Raw genomic sequence first — 23,561 nt, forward strand, 5'->3', positions numbered from 1 at the left:
GCCGGCGACCTTCAAACTAAAAAAAAAATATATATTTTCTCTCTTCCTCTCTCTCTCTCTAAAACTACTCCGGCGAAGGGAGACCTTCGCCGGAGTGGTGAGCAGACCACTCCGACGAAGGTCTTGCTTCGCCAGAGTAGTTTTGGAGAGAGAGAGGAAGAGAGAAAAAAATTATTATTTTTTTTGGTTGAAGGTCGTCAGCCGGAAATTTGGCCGGCCGGCGTGAGGTGGCGTAACAGATGATGTGGCGTGACTTGGCAGAGAGAGAAAACATGATGGAGGAGAGAGAGTGACGGTGTTATAACGGAAGGGGCCATATGGATATTTTTCGTAAAATAGGAGGCCAGGCGGGAAGCCGGTCACAAAGTTGGGGGCCATTAGGAAAATAACCCCAAGATTATAAACCGAACAGGAACGGTTCAGTTCTGGTTCTGGCCCTGACCCACCCACTACTTTGATCTTTGGCTGGAATAGGAATCAATAATTGAACATGGCCAGCGCTTTGGGAAAGCTAAATAGTTTCCGGGGTGTGAAATTTTAAAGGGAATATGTAGAATTTTAGAAATTTTCCGGGGAAATAAATTTTAAGCGGAAATTAAAAAAAACACTCCACCTCACCTCACTCTATCTCCACCTCACCTCACTCTATCTCCACCTCACCTTTTTGTCTTCTCCGATTAGGTTGCCGGCCGGAAAATTTTCCGGCCGGCGACCATGAAAAAAAAAAAATTTCACTCTCTCTCTCTCTAGAAACCCCGGCGAAGGGGTTTCCCTTAGCCGGAGTTTCTAGAGAGAGAGAGAGTGAAAATTTTTTTTTTTTCTTTATGGTCGCCGGCCGGAAAATTTTCCGCCCGGCGACCTAATCGGAGAAGATAGAGGTGAGGTGGAGAGAGAGTTGAGGTGGAGAAGTATTTTGCTTTCCACCTAAATAAAATTGTCAAACAAAATTGACCAATTTTTGACCAAGTCTTCATACCCCGGAAACTATTTAGCTTTTCCCAAAGCGCTGGCCATTAAACATCTAACAAGTTATGGGTTTTGTTCCGATCCTAGGTATTTTGAGTATAATAACAAACTTGGGTTTAAGTTTATGGGAACCAGAACCAAACCATTTGGTTCTTTCTTTGATTTGGTTCCTGCTAGAGCCTGACACCAGTTGAAGGAGATAACAAACTTTAACGAACTTCTAGAAATACCTATCGTGTCCTTATTTTAATAATACTTAAATGACAGCTTTAGGGAGTTAAAAATGGATAAGTGACAGAGTTAATCTATGATTTTGTATTGATTGGGTCGTGAATTGGGAAGAGTAGGGTTGAAGGGAAGGGAAAGCTTCTTACTTTTTCTTTAGTCTTCTCCATTTTAATACTTAATTTCGTGATCTCAATGTAATAAAAAAGTCAAGTAATAATCCTAGCTAGTACTGGTCGTTCAAACGCTTAGTTATGTTGAGTGAGTTGAATTGATGATATGATAAGAGAGTAATTGAAAGGAGTGATGAACGTAACTCTACCGAGTGAGTTGAATAACTGATATGATTAGAGAGTTACTGAATCAAGATTTCATGACTGAATTGGTAGAAGAGACATTACCAACGACATTTAAAAAATCTAACTAGTGAGAATGTTGTAGATTTTGTACAAATACATAATGATCTAATCCGAATCAAGGGTATATTGTATGTAGAGATTGATTTGGGCGAGTTGGCTAGTAAAACTCAATTTACCTTACAATTTTTACCTCAGTCGGGTTGTGAGCTAAGAACCTGCTAATTTTCTAGAGAATACTCGAGTTTCAAGGTATATGACACAGATATACATATAAACCCTTTTCTCAGTCAATTAGTTCGGTTAAAACCTTTTTCTCTTAAATGACTTACATGATTTTGGTAGAACACTAAAAACTTCATTGTCGGAGTTCATTACTTCTGACAACATTGTCGATAACAACACATGTTACCACAGTACCTAAGATAGTTTCACATCCCTCGTGGAACAATTGCTAGATTCAATTCACTATTCTCCTCTAATGATGGAGGCCATCATCATGGGCCTCACGTTCAAGTCATTGGGCTTCACGGCCGAGTCCATTAGGGTTAGATTTGAGAGTTTCAGGTTTAGAAGTTTCTATGTTTGAGTATCTTTGATATATAGGAATCCTAGTTTGAGTCTATCTAGAAGTGTCTTAGTTCCTATAAAAGGAAGTCCAGTTTGTGTTGGTCATTCAGATCAGAGAATATTATGAATCAAGTTTATTACTAATCAAGTTTATCGTTTATTATTAATCAAGTGTATCGTTTTATCGCTTTTATCTTTATTTCATCAGCATTATTTCATTAGTTTAGTTTAATAACAATGGTGGATTCCATTACTTTTACGCTTCCGCAACAATCTACATCAGCTGGTATTCAGAGCTTGAAGAATCTGGGAACAGATGAATTTTTTTTCATGGATACATCTCTCCTTGAATGCTGGAATTTTTTTCCACATTTAGGTTGGGATCCCTTTCGAGATTTTAAACAATTCTACGTTGATCGAAAAGATCAAGAAAAAATTAATAACGTTTCCAAAATTCCTCTCTTCGACGGTCAATACCATATAGATTTTTGGATTCAACAGATGGAGGATTGGTTCAGAAATCAAGATGTACATGTCGAAGATAAGGTTTTTGTCGTGGAACAACATATGTCCGAAAGAATCTATGAACAATTCAATGCAATGCAATGGAGACTCATTGACGAAGGAAAAAAATTCATAGACGATTGGACGACATTGAAAAGTATCTTCAGGTATGTTTTTCTACCCTTGGATGAATATTTGTCATATGCTGAAACAATGATTGAATCAAGTAGGCAGTTCTCCAACGTTACTTTGGTCACCGGGATCGATGATGTTGAAGAAGTTCTTGACAAACGGAACAAAATTCTATCAATGACCGAGGAAGAAGACGAAAGTGATTTTCCTTCACGAGACATTAGTACCAAGAAGTTCATGCTCCCTCTTGTAAGAGTCTCTTTTCTCAAAGAAACAATGAACATAGGTGTCGAAGTTGATGCCCATCACCTGTTCGATATTAGGTTTCTTAGAGTTTATAAACTTCACGAAGATGAACGAGGGAAGATAATTCAAGTTATTATTGAGAAGGACGAAATAGAGAAAGTGATGAAGTGGATGATGAAATTCATAGTTAATTTTTCCATAGTGAATTATGTGGTGTTCGTGGTCTTCTTCATCAAACTAAAAGACGACGGGAGATGTCGCAATTTGTTAGAAGTTTCTTTCCTACATTTATTTTTGCGAGATTCTTTGCAATATGAGATTTATGTCAGTGATTTGGTCCATCATTGTCTTCTTCAGATTTTCGCGAACTTTCGTGCAAAGTGGGAATTAAGGATCGCATTGTTAAGTCTCACTTGAGGGCAAGTTCGTTCTCGGACGGGGAGTATGATGGAGGCCATCATCATGGGCCTCACGTTCAAGTCATTGGGCTTCACGGCCGAGTCCATTAGGGTTAGATTTGAGAGTTTCAGGTTTAGAAGTTTCTATGTTTGAGTATCTTTGATATATAGGAATCCTAGTTTGAGTCTATCTAGAAGTGTCTTAGTTCCTATAAAAGGAAGTCCAGTTTGTGTTGGTCATTCAGATCAGAGAATATTATGAATCAAGTTTATTACTAATCAAGTTTATCGTTTATTATTAATCAAGTGTATCGTTTTATCGCTTTTATCTTTATTTCATCAGCATTATTTCATTAGTTTAGTTTAATAACAATGGTGGATTCCATTACTTTTACGCTTCCGCAACAATCTACATCATCTAATCTAAGTTAGCAACCACTTGTATAAAAAAAATAAAACAAGAAAAAGAGAACAGAAAAAGAGGTCATAGTTGATGCACCCGCCAGCTTTTGTTCCACCCAAACATGTTTCCTTTACTTGCATACCCAGCTGTCTAGTAGAATAGTACACATAAAAATGAGATTGAGTGGGACTGAGAAAGTGACCTAACCCTAAAGTCCCAAAGAGACATCTCATAATAATAAGAACAAGGGAGAATATTCATCATGCAAAAAGCTTCTTTCTCCAATTAATCCATACAAAAGAAACTCCTTCCAAATCATCATCTTTCACTTTTCCATACAAAAACAAAAAGAACTATTACAAAATACAATAACCCCATTTCTCATACTATTTACACAATTTCATAAATTACATAAAAAAATACCACATAAAATAAATAATCAAACCCAAAATAAAAGAAGAAAATTCCATCATGAACATAACCTAGGCAAGGATTTACTAGAATTTGTATTACTTGATACTTTAGATTTAATGACTTTAGAAACTTGGGTATGAATTTTCTTATAAACCTTCTCCAATTCAATCATTTTCCATTGAATTCCTTGAAAATTTTCTCTTAGCTTTTCATTCTCCGTTGAGAAATCAAGTTTTCTTGCATACACCACAACTTGTTCTTTATCTTTCTCTATCTTCTTACCCTTGTTTTCATTCCCCGTATAACTACACCGTGAATCGGACAATGTTTTATGGTGATCGGTTTCTTCGAGTAAGCTATTGAGCTTGGATTTTTGAGAAGCTAGAGCTTGAATTGTTGATTTTGGCGGAAATTTCGAGTTTTGAGCTAAGTGTTTGCAAGTTTCTAATGATAGCTTCTCATACTTCAATAAACAACATATCTTCATCTTTTCCTCTTCAGATAATGCAGAATGTACCTATTGAAGTTCAAATTGGAAGGAAAAAACCGAAAATCAATATAAAAGTTTCACAATTTTGAAATCAATGAAGATTAAGGATAAACAAGGATCTGATTATACCTCAAGATACATGTCGATAGCTCGATAAATCCCATCATAAGAGTCTCTCCCAGAATCCGGGACAGCAATGGCTAATGCAATAAACTTTGAAGGTTTTAAAGAAGGATCAGGAGCAACTTCTGAGATATACAGATCAATTAGTTTGGCAACTTTTCTCGTTCTAGTTACCGATACCCAAGAATCGCCTCCGAGTAGAAACGATTTCAAGAACCTCAAAACAAGATTTATGTCGTACAGAGAATTAATCCCCGGTGGGGGTGGAACAAGTAGATTATCGAGATTCGCTTGATCTAACTGCAAACCTATCATACTCTCTAACTTGTTCCTGCTACATTTGCTTATGTTCAGACCCAAAGCTACCCGAAGAATCTCAAATAAGTTCTTGCAAGAAACAGAATTCCAATCGAGTAAAAAAAGAAGATCGATAATTGTCTCTGTCGTTTTTCGCTTCTTATCTATACTAACACTAAAAGATCTTGATTTTTGATAATAAAAGAGAAACTTACTAATAGTGACATTGTCGAATTTTCGTGCGAGCATTGCCTTTATCAACTTCTCAATCAAAATCAAGTCCAAACTAACAAGATCTTCGAACCACCAATTTGGTCTAGAGTAATTGTTCTTCCCACTTTCTGTGCTTTTAGTATCGAATGAGAAGCGAAAACCAGAGCTTTCTGGGGAAGAAATAGTTGAACTCTCATCACTAGCTGAAACCAACTTCGATACTATCAGGTCTAAGCATTTCTCAAGTAGAATTGAAGAATTTTTGTCTTGAACTAATTCTTGACTCTTCTTTAAAGCTATCAAAAGTTCAGACCAGCTCCAATAACCAATCTCTTCAAGTGATTTTTCAGTTTGTTCGATTAAATTTCTACTTCCCGATATATCGTTTGTCATTTCCATAAAATAAGCGACACATTGTAAGACCGAAATATTTGATGGAGTTATATGAGTTTTGCCATTGTTATAGCAAAATCTTGCCATAAGCTCAAAACCCTCTGCTCCGCCGGGGAAGTCATGAAATATCACCCTAAGTTTCTTCGCTTTAGTATCCGCCGTTTTACCAAATAAATTGCTTATTCGACCCGAGTACGACGAAATAATTCTCTACATTAAAACACAAATTTAGATTGTTAGATGAGACATTATATCCACTAACTAATTCATTCCTAAAAAGCACTAAATGTGTACAAGTTCATTTAACAAAAATTGTAATTTTGTAGCAATTTGAAGACTAGCTAAGAATATAGGCTAGCTAGAGATATAGGGCTAGGTAAAAGCTTTAAGTGGTATATAATCAAAAGCATTAAATTTCTAAGAACTAGCAAATACCCAAATTTGAGAGAATATTGTACAAATTGTTGACAGAGATTGGTGAAAGATCCTTATATATTGTGAAGTATTAAATAAGTGGTCATTAGAGCAACCTCACTCAAGTCTCAAGCTATTCAAGTCTCTTTCATAAAGTGTGAAAGAAATCAAAGAAAGGTGTAACAACTTTGATCCTCATTAAAAGCTGTAATAAATGAAAGAAGGGAAAGAGGGAATTCAAACCCTAGGAACAGCTCATCAATGCTTAACTGTATCTTGTGAAACAGGATGAGAGAGAGAGAGAGAAGAAACCAGGATTATTAATGGATGACATTAATGAGTGGTTAAAGTAGAGAAGATTGATCATGGTAAAAATGGGTAACCCTTAAAAATCAAAATCTATAATGAAAACATAATCACATTTGACCAATCAATCAAGAATTGTAACCTAGAAGCAAGTTCATCAATACTTGATTGAGCTTAAATTGAAGACAAAATTTTAAATCAAAGAAAACCCAAGTAAGGAAAACAGAAACAAATTCATCATACAAAAAAGAATTAAGAATCTGTGAAAAATGTTTACCTTATCCACCAAGAAGGTTTCTTCCCCATTAACATCAACTTCAAGAGCACAACTACTGACTTCTTCCATGATTTTAGAACAAAAATGAATCCCCAAAAACACACCCTAAACCAAATTCTCAATAGACTAGCTAAAGAGAAGACAACTTGAAAGAACAAACAAAAGAGAACAGAGAAGAAAGAATTCTTAAAGAAATCAACACAGAGGACATGAATAAGGTAATATTCTTTGATTGATAACAAGACAACTAAAAGAAGTCAGTTTTGTTTTCTACTGTTTACTCACTCACTTAGGAAAATATAGATATCTTGTTTCTCAACTTTAGAGAGAGAGAGAGAGAGAATAGTGAAGAAGAGAAAGAAGAAGGAGACCCTTCATAGAAAAACAGTTGTTGTTACTAGTAGAGATATGTAGTGGCCCCAACCCACCCATTCTGACATTCCTGCAAAAGTTTTCTACTTGGGAAAAGATTTAATCAAATAAATAAATATATAAGAAATGTTGGGAAAGGAGAAGAGAAAAAAATTGTTTAGAACCTTAATAGTGTCTTAGAGTTGAAGTCACCTTGTTGTCTATCCTTTCATCTTATATACATATTCTAGTGGGTTTGTTCAATACAAGTGTGTCTTCTATAGTCAAGCATTACTAGGAGATATCATGTCACTTACCCACTACTACCCTATACAATTTTTATATTCAAAAGTGGATTGAACAACAACTCCTCTTTCTTTCTCTTCCCCTCTAGTCCCCAATGCTAAAGTTTCTTGCTTTTCCATGTGATCTAAAAATCTTAATGACTTGTCCTTGTCTCTTCCACTTTCCCCCTTTTTTTCTTGAGGAGAAAAACTAGGAAAATGTAAAATTTTGCGGGTCTCATTGGATTTTATATCTGAAATCTATTACTTTTAGACCTGAATTAAAACATTTTGATGTTTATGTTTGACTATGCTTATAGAATATACGTAAGTTAGTCTAATCTCGAAGTAGTCTCCATGTAGTTTGTGTGAAACCTAAATCTACTTGGAGATATAAATGGCATATAGAAAACTTGAAATATTGGACAGAGAGAGATATATTACCCTCCTAAAGATGTGGAGGAAAAAGCTTCAATTTACATGAGTGTTTCCCTAGGGGATGGTGCTTCATTGGCAAAGGTGCTCTTAGTAATTTATTGGTTCTGCTAATGTTGATTTTCGGCAATCTAGTATCAGCCAGAACAAAGATGACTTGATCTTCATCCGCGTCTAATTGATTGGTTCTGCTAGGTTGATTCATTTCACGATCATTCCTACTCCTGCTTCTGCTATTGGAAATTTGGGGAAAACCTGTAAGAAGTTCGAAAACCTTCCTGATGCTCAAGACAGTCAGATTGTCCTTGCAGATAAAAGATTGAGTATTGATTAAACTTTGGAGTGCATACCTTGTTTAAGAGCATCTCCAATGCAAAACTCAAAAAAATGTGTTCGTCTTATTTGTCGAGTTCTAGTTGAGATTCTCACTCCTAGGTGGCAAAAATAGAGATTCTCAATTCTTGTATGTCTCCAATGCAAAACTCTAAACTTTTTTATTTTACTTATATGGCATGGTTATTTTTGTAAAAAAATAATTAGTCATTGATTTCTATTGGTTCAAATTAAAATATTGATGAGTTGGACAATTCGAGATATCTCAAGTAGGCACTCTAGTAATAGAGTGTCCTCTTGAGATATTTCCACTCTGGACACATCATATTTAAGATCATAGTTGAGTTTTGTATTGAAGATGATTTTTTAAGAAAAACTCAGAAATTCCTATGTGGCACTCCGAATTTCTAAATTTAGTTTTTCGTTAGAGATGGTCTAAGGTGAGTTGATGCCCTTGTATAAGCTGCTTAAGATCGACGGCCAATAGACGGTGATGATAAGGCGGTTGAGACCCAGCGTATTGTACTGGAACTTCTATTCCGTAGTTATGAGATTTAGGGGTTCCCTTTGGAGTTATCTCGTATCTTGGATATTTAGGACTTCCTCTGTTTAAGGATCTTCGATAGACATCTTTCCGAGTCTAGAAGAAGTTTCCTCATTTTGAGACTCTTGAAGCACGAGTTAGGAAAATACTTAAGATCTTCACCGACTGAGATCTTTGATTAGATTCGGGATTAAGTCGATAAGCGTTTGGCACGCTTCCACCTTCCATATTTAAGATTTAGGGTATCGGTCTTGCTTACGTGGATCCCCTAACCTTTCCACAAATCTCAGGGGCAGACCTGGTTGTATTTGAGTAAGGGCAAGGCTTAGGCTCCTATGTCAATCGTGTCGATCCCCCAATTTCGAGCTTGAGTGACAAACCTCCTTCGGATTCGATATCTCTTGCTGACTTGACGCGGGTTGACCCACATGCTTTTGGTTCTCTTGACTCATTGACCTCAGTCAACTAATGACCATTTATTTGTATCATCAGGTTCCATAACCAGAACCATTATTGTTATTAGACCGGACAACCAGTGGTTCTGGATAATGGAACAAAAATTAAACCAATTATTGGGTTTTTCTAGTTTGCGATGTTCCAGTTTATGATGAGAGATATATTTCTTGTCATATTTTTGGAAATTTTAGAATCAGTAAAGAGAGTTGAATTTTGATTTGTTAGAACTAGAAAGAATTTATTACTTCTAATTTGTCTTTAGGACCAGTGATAAAAGAACTCTTGTAGACATATTTACTATTTCTCAGATTCTCTAATACATGACGCGGAACAATAATATATAAGAACTGATCTTAAATAAAAAGATTTATCTCGGTTTAGCGGTTTGGTGTCACAAAAACCAAAAGTAACAAAAGAATGTGAATGGAACCTATAGTACCTTGGGTAGCTAATAGTAAACTCAAATAAGACTAATTTAGGGAAGAAGTAGAAGATGTAGAATCCGGATCGAACATAAGGCGAGGATGTGAGTTTTTGACCTCTTGCACATAATCTTAACTTTGTTATTACTTTTACAAAGGTACCTGTTTGTTTAGAATATAATTATTTCAAAAGTGACATTCAAAATCCAAAACATAAGGCCTTAACTAAAGAGGAGTTGGGCAAAACACCCAAAAACAGGGCCACAATAAGAGGCCAGCCCATGTCAGGGAAACAATTAGGGGCAGGTCCTAGGAGTCAGATTGAGTGTTAAATGACGGAAAGGGCATGTTCTTTCGGCGAAATTACGAAAAAACCATCCCTAAAATCGTGCCAAAAATCACTCGCCTTTCCATTTTCTTTTAAACCGTACACTAAACCATCCCATCTCATCAATTCAAAATCCAAAACACTCTCTTTACCAGTTACTAATTCTTTCTCTCTCTAAAAACTTCTTTTCTTCCCACATCACTTCTTGACTGCCATTATTATAAGAGTAAAAGCTTCAAAAAATATTTCAGAAAAGTTAATCTCCCTCAATGTTGCCTAGATTTGGGGAAGAAACACACAGAAATGTAAGTATTTGCTTAGATCTTAAACATTTTCTTTTTTGTTTTTCTTCACAAGTGAAAAAAAAACTTTTGTTCATTTGGGGAAGAAACTTTCAGATGAGATTTTGAGTTTGTTAAAATGGTTTTTTTCCTTCTCTTTCATCAACATAACCTAAATCACATTAACTTTCTGGTTTGATTTGAGAATCTTTCCGGGATTGATTTTTATTTTGAAACCCTAAACCGAAGAAATTTTTTGTTTGGTTTTCATTTAAGAACCATAAAACTTCGAAACTTTCTAGTTTGGTTTTTGTCAAGAACCCTAAATCTGAAAAAGCTTTTTTCTTTCATTTTATTTAAAAACCATAAATCTAACAAAACTATTTTGTTTCATTTTTATTGGAAAAACCTAAATCTAACAAAAAATTTCAGTATGAACTTTTCGGTACATAGTTTTCGACTCGGTAAATTGTTTCCTTCCCGGTAAATAGTTTCCTGTACATATACCCATTGACTAAGATTATATTTCGATTGCAGTAGATAATATCGTGTACCTTTAATAAATTTACAATACATAAATGGATGTACTCGGACATTATGTCATCTGATTTTTTTAGTAGTTTATCATTGATTTTTTTCTCTCCACCCAACTGTTAGGAGAATATTACAACATGTATTGAATGTGCTACTCTGTTCCCTGTACATTGTTCACTTGAAAATGTTATATTGTTTGCACATTAATATGTTCCCTGTGCATATGTTCATGAACTTAGTATGTTATAATGTTTACACAATTTTGTTCCATGTACACCAGATTCATTCATTCCAGGAGTCCAAGTAGATAAGAGCCAACAAGATATAGCGAAGGAGAGAGGAAGGTTACTGAAGAAACAATTAAAATGTAACATACTTATGTTACATTTTAACTGTCCATACTACAATTAGAAATGTTTAGCATATAGATTTGTGTAGAAGAAATAAATTTGTGTACAGAAAATATAATTGTGTACATGGGAGAAAGTTGTGTACAGGAAAGAAAGTTTGGTTTGGAGGAGAATCATCTACTACAACCAGATATGTACATAAAAACTAAGTGTACATTTTGTAATTTATTGTACATACACGTATTTACCCTACACTCAATAGCTTATCTTGAATTTTATTCTTTTTTCCTATTTTATCTCTAGATTTTTCTCTCTCCATATTTTCTATTTTTTACTTTATTTCCTTTTAAAAAAATTCTCTCTCCAATCTTAACTACTTTCCTTTTCTCAAACTTTCTCTCCTTGTCTATTGGTAGATTTTTTTAATGAAAATTAAATATGTTACACTCCCTCTATATTCATTTTTTTTGTTGAAAGCTACCAACACATTCCTTAGTAAATGTAATGCGTCAAAGTGTGCAAATGAAATATATAACGTTAAATACATTTTGTAATATTAAGTACATTTTGTAATGTGATGTACATTTCGTAATGTACTAAAGATTCTGTAATGTATTTGGTCTACATAGCCTTATTTTGATTGGGTTTTGCAAAACATTGACTGTACATTCTGTAATGTACTACACATTTTCGTAATTTACTGTTCATTTTGCTATGTATCATACATTTTTTGTATTAACAATACATTTTATTTGTACATTTGCTAATTTATTGTACATAGAAATATATACCCTACATTACAAGCCTTCTCTTGATTTGGTTTACAATGCGTTCCAACTGTACATTTAGAAATGTACTGTACATAAAATAATGCACTTACATTACATGACTTTTCTTGAACTCTACAAAACTTACTATGTGAAAATTCTAAGATGCAAATGATAACAAACGTGTACAAAGTGAAACTTCAACAGTAGGTTCCTATCCAAAATTCGAAATAAGATAGTGTACATTTTGTACAGTACATTGGGAAAATGTGTAGTACATTTTTAAATTCCCAGTACATTTGGAAATGTGTAGGATGTTTTGATATTTACAGTACGTTTTGATATTTACAACACGTAAACATATATCTATGTCGATAAATATAACAAAAACTGAAGATTGTATTCTACATTTTGTAATGTACTATAAAAATAATATTTTACTGAACACCTAACAACTTACTATACAATCTTTTCCTGATATCATCATCACTCTCGTATCACAAAAAGAGATAAAATACCCTGATCTGTAAGGTATGAAGTTTCTTACAGAATTTAAGAAGATTATAATCTGATTTGTTAACATAATAAAATAATTTACATAGCCATCCTCATTCATCATCGGCAAGAAACAACACTGTACATAAAATAAACATAAGCCTTCTCATATGTACTGGCCATTTTGTTATGTACTGAACACTTATTGAAACGAAAGTGTAGGAAATTTTGTTATGTACAGTACATAATAAAATTTCCTGTACATTCCTTTCAAAAGGTAAACTATTTCATTAAAAATTCATAAGACATTTTGTTATGTACTAGACATATGATTAGAAAGTGTGGGAAAGTTTATTATGTACTGGACATTTTCATATGTACTGGGCATTTTGTTATGTACTGAATACTTATTGAAAAGAAAGTGTAGGAAATTTTGTTATGTACAGTACATAATAAAATTTCCTATACATTCCTTTCAAAAGGTAAACTATTTCATTAAAGATTCATAAGACATTTTGTTATGTACTGGACATTTTTTTATGTGCTGGATATTTTGTTATGTATTAGACACTTCTTGAATAGAAAGTATAAGAAATTTTATTATGTACAATACACAATCCAATGTCCAGTACTGTACATTACATTTCAAGAAAAATTCATTCACAAATTCAGGGAAACTTAATATGATAAACCATATTCAAACAATTTCATGAAACATAGTGAAATAGATATTGATTTCATTCTCCTCTAAACCCAACTTTCTGCCATGTACACAACTTTTTCCCCTGTACCCGAACATATTTTCTGTACACAAATTTTTTTCTTGTACACAAATCTATTTCCTAAACAATTCTAATTGTAGAGGGGCAGTTCGATAGTAATACAAGTATGTTACATTCTAACTGTTCTTCAGTAACCTTCCTCTTCCTCTTCGATATATCTTGTTGGCTCTAATCTACTCGGGTTTTTTGTAACGAATGAATCTGGTGTACATGGAACAAAATTGTGTAAACATTCAAACATAGTAAGTTCATGGACATATGTATAGGGATGCTTAAATAATATAACATTTTCAAGTGAACAATGTAGAGAGAACTAAATAGCACATTTAGTACATGTTGTAATGTTCTTCCATAGCCTTCGATTTTGAATCTTCGTAAGGCTTGTTTACCATCTACATCATGGTAAGGTGAGAAAATGTGAGAACCGAAACAACTTCCTAAGAAGGCGCGAGAAAAATAGGTTGAAGAACCAAAACCCTTAAGATCTATGAAGAACAAAAACACAAAAACAAATCTCAATATTTCTTCCCCAAATCAACAAGACCAACATGTCTGAGTTCTTCACCATTAAATTTCTTTACCAATAAACTTTCATCAAATTTGTTCAAGAAATCAAACCATAACAAAACCAATAATCCCAGATCTGATTTCTTCACCATTAAAATAAACATAGGTCTTTGAAGATAAAATGAAAACAATCCCAGATCTTCTTAGTGTACAGATCAAACCCTAACAAAATAAACACAAGTCTTTGTTCAAGAAATCAAACCCTAACAAAATCAATAATCATAGATCTTCTTAGTGTATAGATCTTTGTATCTTCCGATCTTGATTCTTGAAAATAAAATGAAAACAAATCTGACTGTGAGTGAGTTTGAAAGAGAGAAAAATGGTGATGAGTCTCTCTTTGAAAGAGATAGATACAATGAGAAGGAAAAGGAGATACAATTTTCATTGATCGAGAGATAGAAAGCTTTTGTTTGAAAAAAAAGTAAAAGATATGGAAAGTTAGAGAGAGAAAGGAAAATTTAATATTAAGCTGACATTTGAGTAAGAAGGCTATTTAGGGTATTAAAGAAATAAGGCACATCTTTTTTTTGTGCTTTTCAGTTCAGGCCCACCAGTTGCATACCATTGGACCTGCAACTCATTTAAATTCTGCCCTGGATCTTATCCTCTTTAGGGTCATCTTTTTTGGACCCTAAGCCCATTTTTTAAAATAGTCGCTTTAGTTAATTTGGTTGTGGTCGCCCCAATAGAGCACGTTTTATAGAATTCTTTTTAGATTCTAATCTTGTGATTAAGGACTCTTTGAAACATGAACAACGTGCTGTATTATGTCGGTGGGTTGTGGAGAGTGGAGACCGTATTTTTATTGAGTCGTTTTGTCATCTTCTAATGGAAGTTGTTGAAACTCCTAGCAAACTCTGTGCGGTGCCTATAGGTTAGTACGTGCGCCCATAAACTTTAGCAAAGCCCAATAGGTTCAACCCAGTTAAGCTTTACCTTACTTTGAGGACCCGCCCTTCCTGTACTAGGTGCATGAGAGTGAAGTTAAACTTCCCAAATTCCGAATTACACTTCTAAATCAAATCACTTTAGACTAAAGTTCCCAAAATTATCCCTCCTAATTTCAAATGATAGAAAAAATTGATCCAGATTCCTATTATTCAACAAAAGAGTAATTAAATTACTATCTTAAATTAAGTCGGACATGATGATGTTGGGCCGAGACCGGGACCGGTACCCGGGTACCAGAAGAAAAAATCGAGCTTCGGGCGGGTTCTGGGCACGGGACTTTTAAGTTATGCCCGAACTGGAATTCTAGTCGGACATGATGATGTTGGGCCTGGACCGGACCGGTTCCCAACGCTATTCTCAAGCAGTATAGTACTATAAGTGGAAGTGGTACTAGACTATGAGTGTGACCTGCTCGAACTTACAAGAGTAATTGGTCCGGACGGGCGGGAAACAGACACTAACTCAACCGGTCCGGGCGGAACGGGCACAAGTTCTAAGTGTCCAGTCGGGCATCCGGACAAAACGGGCGGACATTTCAGATTTTTTTCCAACAAATTGGCCGTCCGTGACCATTTTGATAGTCGGGCAAACCGGATATCGGTTGGTCGGACACCGGTCACTAATCAACAAATAAAGTAATTTTTATGCGAATTAAAACTGTTTAGTAGCTAAATACAACTTTCTAAACTCTCACTTTACAATTCCAAAACGTAATTGAATACAAAATTAAAGGATAATCATTGAGATTTCTCGTGGATTACGATCGGTTCTATTCTTCTTCTCATGGATCGTATCGGTGTATTGTGGATTCTTGAGTTACTAATGAAATCTTGAGATTTTAAAGGAGATAGCGACTAGAGAAGTAGAGAGGCGAAGACAAAATTAAGAAAAGTGATTTCTAGGGTCGTATATTTTTTATCCTTGAAACCTATGCCCGCGTCCGTCCGCTTAAGCTCTTTCGGTCGGGCGAGTACAGACCGAATCGGGCATCGGACAGTCACGGACCCTTCGGACACGGACGGTCGTGGGCGGGTTCCGGATTTCTGGGCCAAAATCCCACTCCTAGTTGAACCTATCCTTTTTCAACATATTTCCTTTGGATTAATAGCTTTCGAAGCACTTAGTAATTTATTTTTTTGAGTTAAAGCACTTAGTATTTAATAATTGATTTGGTAAATGTAACCCTTTCTGAACTTATGAAAAGCTTAGTCTATAAAGCCCAGTGAGAGAAATAAAGCACAAGGGGGTGGTGGCGCAGTTGGCTAGCGCGTAGGTCTCATAGCTTAAAGCGAGTAATCCTGAGGTCGAGAGTTCGAGCCTCTCTCACCCCATTCCATCTTTTTTTACTTCTGTTTTAGGTGTCCTAAGCTATATAAAGTTGACATATGAACTCACTCTTTTAAGAAGCCATACAAAACCTTGAACTTGTAGAGCTAGGTTCTCGACCTCTGGTTGGGGAAAGCATAGACAGTAGCGCTAAAACAATATGATACCAATTGCCAACTACTTATGCACAATTATTACAAACTCTCATCATTTGAATCGATTTCCACAAACTCTCATCATTTGATAATATCGAACCTACAAAATTTTAGAGTCCCTTAACCAACCAGACTTTCTTTCTCTCCATCTTCCATTCCCGCCATAGTATCATACAAAGGACGGTTTAAAGTCTCGGGGAGAAGAAAAGCAAGCAACCCTCCTATCATTCCGCACAAACCAAACACCGCAAATGGAAATCCACCACCCATAACCACCAAAAAAGGCGTCAAAATTGCTCCCAACTGTGCCGCTTGTGTTGCACACCCTAAAGCTGCATTCCTAACGACCGTTGGGAAAAGTTCTGCCGTATAAATAAACAACAAATTATATGTACCTGCCATTCCAAAGATCCCTAAAATCCCACATACCATTCTCACTATCTTCCATATTCCATGATTTGGTACTAAACTTCCTGCTATACAAAATATTCCACTAAACCACATGGTTCCCATTGCCAATGGTTTTCTTCCATACCTGTCTAATAGAATTGCTGTTAATGTAAATGCTGGCATCTCTGCTATTGCGTTTAGAACCACGTTAACGTAAATATTTGTCTCGAGGTTTACAACGTTCAAACTCAAACCGTAATATACAACTGAACACAAGAAATTTATAACTATGGTTAGGATTAAACGAACTCGAGTCATGGGTAATTTCATGACATCTATTAGTGAACTTGATCTCACTTCAGTCTCTTCTGTCGAATTCTCTATTTCATTTGATGGTTTATTGCTGTTTTCGTCATCTAATGCAAGTTGAATTCCCTCTGGAAATTCATTTCCATTGCCTTGGGCGATTTCCCGCATGATCTTCATTGCACTGTCAATTTTCCCTCGAACAAGATACCATCTTGGGGATTCATTAAGAAATGGAATTACCACTGTGAGATAAAGCAATGAGGGGATGGAAGAGGCAATGTAGAGCATTCTCCACGAACGGAAAATGTAGGCAATACCAGAGAGAATTACAATTCCACCTGAGAAGAAGTAGAAAGTTGACATTCCAACGGAACCTCTCCAATTAGGCCCAATGGGTTCGGTGGAGAGAATGAAGGCGCATAAGCCCACGCCACCGGTGCTAAAGCCCGTGAGGAAACGTAGTAAAGTGTAGATCCAAAATGTAGGAGAAAAAGCCGTCAAGAAACCAAAAATGGCATTTAAAAAACAAACGACAGTTAGAGATCCTTTTCTTCCCATGAAGGAATCCGATAGATGGCCGAATATACCCGCACCTGAAATTTTCAAGTTCAATTACGAAATTATGATCTAGTACATATTTTAAATTTTTAGAATCATTTGGCTACAAATTTATGTGTTACTCGGGTTGGCTTTCACATTCCATTCCGCACACCAAACATGGTCTTAAAGATTACTTATGTAATTTAGCCAATTTACCCAATGTGATTCTACCTCACATCTAAAATTTAGGTATCAATTAGTCATTTCGAAACTTTCCAAGATTAGAATTTGAAACAAAAAAATGTCAGGTGACAGGAAAAACCAAGTAGACTCTGAGAAGAAATTCATGTGACCTATTGTGATTCGTGCTGCCATGAGTTTGATGCACTGAAGCGCGAATCAAGGCAAACCCAAATAGTGTTTTTAGGGCGAGTCTGACTAGTTTTTCTTGTTCTCTAACATTACTCTATAAAAACAGAGTTAGGTTAGTGCAAGACAACGTACCGACCATACAACCAGCAAAAAAAGCGGATTGAACCAACCCCACTTTATATTTATCACCGCAAATAAGACCCCATTCTGAAACGGTTGAACTTTCTGATCCTTCAACCCATTCCCAAGACCCAGGTTCAAACCGACAAAATGATTTTGCCATTGCTGAGCAACCCGAATCATTACTTGTACATTTCCAATCAGGTTGATGATCAGCAAATATCATAACCATAGTATGAGAAGCTTCTAATGCCCAAGCCAAACTTGTTAACATAAAGTGTTTTAATTGCCATGGCCCAAACTCACCTGAATATCTTTGTAACATATCGTCAATGCCCATTTTTTCATCTTCTCCGGCATTGGTATTCGCCGGAAGTAATGAAGATGTGAGATTTTGGTTGCCGGCATCCGACAATGATGTAGACATTATTGGGAGTTTCTATGAAATCGGGTATTCGTTTTTCTTGAGTAATTTATCTTCTTCTTGTTCTTTGTTTGGATAGAAATAGAGGAGTAGTTTTAGGAGGAACAGAGGAAATTTTAGATTTATCTCGTGGTAGGTAATTAACCTTCGCCTTAATCCCGGATATTATTTATTTTTATTTTTTTTTAATATGGATTACGATTTATGTTAGTCATTGCATACATTGATACATCATGAAGTATCATGAAGATGTGATAAGTACGATAACCGTCGAAATTAAACAACGAATAAAAGATTAAAGCCCAACAACATATTAAAGACGTCCAAAGCCCGACAAACTTATTATTAATAACTCAAATTCAATAACCATTGATTCAACTTCCTATCGGAATCGAACCTGAGACCTCTAGGATTTTAGAGTTTATGTCAATACAAAAAAAAAAAAACTACTTGGACAACTAAATGTTGACAATTCCTGAGAATAATTAACCAAGAGGTCGGGATGGTCGGTCGGGTCCGGCTATGGTGAGGTGACTACGGGTTTACTCTCTCATCGGATTGGATTAGATATATTGTTCTCTGGAACCTTATGTTGAGTAAAGTTATCCGGCAGACTCGCGCCGTACTTTTAAACTTTTAGTAGGCCATGGTTTCTAAACAGATATGTTTCTGCCTTTCTGGTTTCATGTGTCCATGGTTTCTAAACGGACTCGGGTGTCTATAATAAATTTGGGATGCTCAGATTTTTTTTCCAACTCTTTAACAGGCCACCAGATCGACCATAATTATCCTCTTGTATTATTTTATGTAATTTATTGTCTAAATAAAGTAAAAGTACAGTAAGATGGACTTTGGGTCATGATGTGAATAGTCATATGCCTTTATACGTATTATAGTTTAGGCACCCTTTTTCCTGCTTTTTGTTGCAAATAGCTTACGTACTCTTGCAATACATGCGTTCTTGTTCACTTAAAACAAGCATAAATGATGAGACTATGGACCCTTTGCAAAGCAACCCTTCTCGTTTTCGAAATAACAATTTTTTTCTTTTTTTTGTTGAAGAAGTGAGAAGTTAATAATTCAAATTTATAAATGACAAACAATATTGGTCAGTCACACTCCGGAGTTTTATGTCTATTGAAGGTATTTGGCAGACTTGGGGAGTGTCTTACTTTTAAATATTAGTGACCAAAATCCGTCCAAACCCATCAGATCTTTCGAGTTAATCGAAAATCAGATGGTCCGGGTTCAGGTTTACACTATTGAATAGGAAAACTACTTTTACACGCTACTTAAGAGAGCGACATCTTCAGACGCTTTCGACATGAACACATCAATACCAAGGCGCAGTTTGTAAGTTCCAACACTATAAATGAAGGTCATTTAGACATGTAACCTCTCTTTAACCATGGAATATTAAACCACTTCTATTCCCACTCTATTGTTGAATGGGTGGATATTAATAAGCACTCAGACAAATGTTATTGGGTTGGGGTCCATGATATCGTGTAACACTTCCACATCCGAGTCTGTCCCATTTATTTCATTTGGCATGTCGCATCGGTACTGTCTGTGGGTTTCGTGTGTCTATAGCCTCCAACAGACTCGGATGTCCATGATAGATTTCAAATTCCCTGATTTTTTTTCAAACTTTATAAATAGGCCACGAGTTCGATCCACCAGGTCGAAGCTTATCCTCTTATATCACCTTATATATAATTTACGGTGTAAATAAAATAAAAGTATGTCTAGATGGTCTTTGGGTTGTCGTATACAGTAGTTAGATCTCTTTATATTATGATAGTTTACATACTCGGTTCAATTCATGTGTTGTTGTGCACTTTAAAATAAATATAAATGGTGTGACTACTAGCATCACATAAATGATCATTCAAGAACTAATTCATAAATTGAGGTGCGTTTTTGTAATTATACATACCTTTTGGGACGTGTAAAGCCACGCGTAGCATTAGTACGTTTCCTCCTCTCCCAATTAACACCCTTCGTATAAAGTTAAAATAACAACACTACCCTCATGAAGATTTCGAGCTAAAAACATTCTCAAAACTAGCATTTATTTCTGAATGGCATACTTGTAATAAAACAAAATAACGCATTCATTTATTAACTCATTAATATTTGCCTCATGTTTTGGGCGTGATCGCCCGTGTGATCTTACGTCCTCTTTCTACATTACGCTAAGAAATAATTCTAAGCCGTTGGATAAGATGACAAGATAAGGATACACATAGAATCCTACGGTCTATGTTTCTTATACTCTCTAGGTGACCGGCATTTTCAGCTGACGTGTATATATTCAGGAACTGTAATCAGTATTTGCCGGTAATCAGAAACGACAAAAGAGACAAACAGTCGACAAGTAGAGGAAGCGCCACCGTTTCCTGTTCGTTACCTGTACAATTCCGAATCGTCCTTGATTCTCCCGCCGCCTAACTAAACACACGATATTATTGTAGAACCGTTACGATTATTACACGTGTTCTTATCCCATCACGTTTTAAGCTCAATCATATCAAATCGCCACTCATTCCTTCATTTCCAACGAACTTGTGAAGCTCTCTCTCTCTTTTCTCTCTCTAGGTTTTTAGCATCTTCTTCTAGTTTGGGTAGGGTTTTCAGAGTTAAGGTTCAAATGGAAGGAGATTATCCTTCAAGATTCATCATCAATGAAGAATCAGGTGATCCATTATTCATCGGTCAGAACCCTAATCAACAGCTTTACGACATTGGAATCTCAACGGCGAGACTTCCACTGGAGACTGATCATTCATCATCCGTAGCTAGTTTAAGCTATTTCAGTGAGGAGTGTTTATCGGAGTTACAGAAATACCAGTTATTACTTCAAAGATCATCATCATCAATAGGTAATGAATATATTAATATGATGAGATTCATCAATGAAGATTCAGATGATAAGCTTCAAATTCAAAATTATGAACATCTTGATTATGTAGAAGAACGAAATCATTCTCCGGTTGATACATCAATCAAACCGTCTAATTATATTGGAGGAAGTTCTGATGATCGAAATTTCAAGATGTGTTATTCCGATTCTGTTCATGATCATCATCAGTTACCAGTTCATCGATCTATTAGACAGATCTTCTATCATCCGGAACAAGAAATGCGATTTACAGATCATGAACCTTCTCAGAAACGATTTAGATATTCATCATTGTCATCAGAACCTACCTCTGATTCATACAAGTTTGAGACGAAATCAATGAAAAGAAAAAACGCTGTTGTTGTATCAAGCCCTAGGTACTTAACCCTAAAATCATCACCGACTAAGCTTGCATCATCACCAGAAAGAATTACTCAGAATGTTTTAGCTCAGCAAAGAAGAAAACCGATAAGCGATAGAACAAGGTGTCTGCAAAAGCTGATGCCATGGGATACAAAAATGGACACAGCAAAAACCCTAGAAGAGGCATACAAGTACATAAAGTTTTTACAGGCTCAGGTTAGCGTGCTTGAATCAATGCCTTGTCAGTCAAGCTTTATAACTAATTCTCAGATAATGACTGTCAATAATGTCGGTTCTAGTGGTTATAGTAATTTTGATGTGTTTGGTGGATTAGAAAAACTGAACCGACAACAACTTCTTGAGATTCTGGTAAATTCATCAGTGGCTCAATCAATTTTATCCTCACAAGAATGCTGTGTTTATTCAATGGAACAGTTGATTTTGCTTAAGAATAATGTTGGTCTTCAACAGATGATGATGTCTTCTTCTTCTACTACTTCATCTTGTTCTTCTTCGAGTCGTATCTGAATATCATTTGTTGAAGATTTGAAGGTATGTTAATGGATATACGTAGTAGTTTTCGTTTACTTGGTTTTTATGTACAAACTTAATTAGCTTGATGCATTTTGATGATGTTGTTTTTCTGATTCTAATTTAGGGTTTTGAGATTAGGGGTTCCTTTTTTTGATAGAGTTATGGCGGTTTGATGCGATTTTACCGGAGTTTTATCTGTAGTATTAATGTAATGAAACTATGTAAGAAAAACCCAAGATTTGGGGCCAAATACGAAAAAAAACCCACTCGGGAATAATAATGTAAAAAAAACCCAATTTTTAAACTGTTGGCAACACTTTTGAAACTATTACAACACTTTTGAAACTGTGACAACATATATAATTATGTGTGAACAAAAACAAATTTGTTCATACATTTACAAAATTGTTGAGAGCAAATACAAAATTGTTGAGAGCAAATTGTGTTTTGTTCAGAAATTTTCATAAATGTTTTGTAATTTCAAATTTTGGGTTTTTTTTGCATTATTATTCCGGGTTGGGCTTCATTTGCTATTTTGACCCGAATTTTGGGCCTTATAATTTTCCTCTCTTAATGTAATAGGGGTTTTTAGCTGAATGTGTGCAAGGGGTTTAAGTTGTACTGGAACTCTGCTTATGAGACTTTCTTTTTCTTCTAAAAAATTTCAATGATTTGATGAACTTGCAACTTTGTGATGAAAAAATCTGAATGACCCCCAAATTTGGGGCTTATCGCGGGTCACAAGGTGTCAACGTGACGTAGCCGGCCTCAATCGGCCAGGCCGTGAGAAGATTAATGGTTTGACCGATTTGGGCCGGCCACATTTCCTTTCAGCTCGTGGTCTCCCCTGAATTTATGGGCGTTTACCATTGATATGTTCAAAAAATTTTTTATATGAATACCTATTACTCTTGATTTAAGGAAAAATAAGACTTCCATTTGAGAACTGCCAAAAGGAGTTAATAGGCATCACCAGAAGCCCAAAAAAGCCTATATTATGCTTCATTTGAGAAGCTTTCTGCCCCATAGTACTCACCCTTGTCACACAAGTTGTATAATAACAGGAGCGCCCTCATAACCCAAAATATCATAAAACACGATGTGGTGGGAAGCTTTAGGGGCACACCCTTTCTTTTGCTAACCACAACCCATAAGATTTTGCTGTAGAGGGGGAGGTTATAGCATAATGGTGGCGCCTACAACAAACTTCCCTATTGGATATTGACCTGAAATCAGGCTGTTGAGCTCAAACATTTTCCGTAAGTTATTGCCTATATCTTTGATTCAACTAATATTACCCTAGCTTGAGCCCAAGTATAAATGGATATGATCGACTTCAAAGCGTTTTTTAGTCACAGACATTTATATGTGAAACTGCCGTATACAAGCATAATGCCGGAAACGGGAAACCTCCAGGCTCTAGCGCTTCTTTAGTAAGTTGCACAACTGTATTACCTATAAAAAATTCTTTGAATGGAACTATGATTTTTCTCTCGCCATGATATATGAAAAT

At 35.6% G+C, this 23,561-nt stretch overlaps 3 protein-coding genes and 1 non-coding gene across 4 annotated transcripts; 2 read left to right on the forward strand and 2 right to left on the reverse strand.

The window, feature by feature from the left end:
• Positions 1 to 4,060: 4,060 nt before the first annotated feature.
• LOC147555764 (Phototropic-responsive NPH3 family protein) lies at positions 4,061 to 7,618 on the reverse strand. Its single transcript, XM_086663923.1, has 3 exons — positions 6,728 to 7,618; positions 4,834 to 5,940; positions 4,061 to 4,731 (listed from the first exon to the last, which is right to left on the reverse strand). Exons 1-3 carry the CDS (start codon positions 6,794 to 6,796, stop codon positions 4,270 to 4,272), a joined length of 1,638 nt encoding a protein of 545 aa, XP_086520049.1. The 5' UTR covers positions 6,797 to 7,618; the 3' UTR covers positions 4,061 to 4,269.
• An 8,235-nt stretch (positions 7,619 to 15,853) lies between these two features.
• TRNAM-CAU (transfer RNA methionine (anticodon CAU)) lies at positions 15,854 to 15,941 on the forward strand. The gene is given in 2 exon segments: positions 15,854 to 15,891; positions 15,906 to 15,941. It is a non-coding gene; the product is annotated as a tRNA-Met (tRNA).
• Positions 15,942 to 16,081: 140 nt separating this feature from the next.
• Positions 16,082 to 18,297, reverse strand: LOC147555766 (organic cation/carnitine transporter 4-like). Its single transcript, XM_086664338.1, has 2 exons — positions 17,835 to 18,297; positions 16,082 to 17,383 (listed from the first exon to the last, which is right to left on the reverse strand). Exons 1-2 carry the CDS (start codon positions 18,247 to 18,249, stop codon positions 16,212 to 16,214), a joined length of 1,587 nt encoding a protein of 528 aa, XP_086520464.1. The 5' UTR covers positions 18,250 to 18,297; the 3' UTR covers positions 16,082 to 16,211.
• Positions 18,298 to 20,816: 2,519 nt separating this feature from the next.
• On the forward strand, positions 20,817 to 22,042 carry LOC147555767 (uncharacterized). Its single transcript, XM_086658529.1, has one exon. It carries the CDS (start codon positions 20,900 to 20,902, stop codon positions 22,040 to 22,042), a length of 1,143 nt encoding a protein of 380 aa, XP_086514655.1. The 5' UTR covers positions 20,817 to 20,899.
• The last annotated feature ends 1,519 nt before the right edge of the window (positions 22,043 to 23,561 follow it).

The sequence above is a fragment of the Eschscholzia californica genome, unplaced genomic scaffold (assembly GCF_041429995.1).
Source record: "Eschscholzia californica isolate CP2 unplaced genomic scaffold, dmEscCali1.0.p SCAF_2, whole genome shotgun sequence".
NCBI lineage: Eukaryota > Viridiplantae > Streptophyta > Magnoliopsida > Ranunculales > Papaveraceae > Eschscholzia > Eschscholzia californica.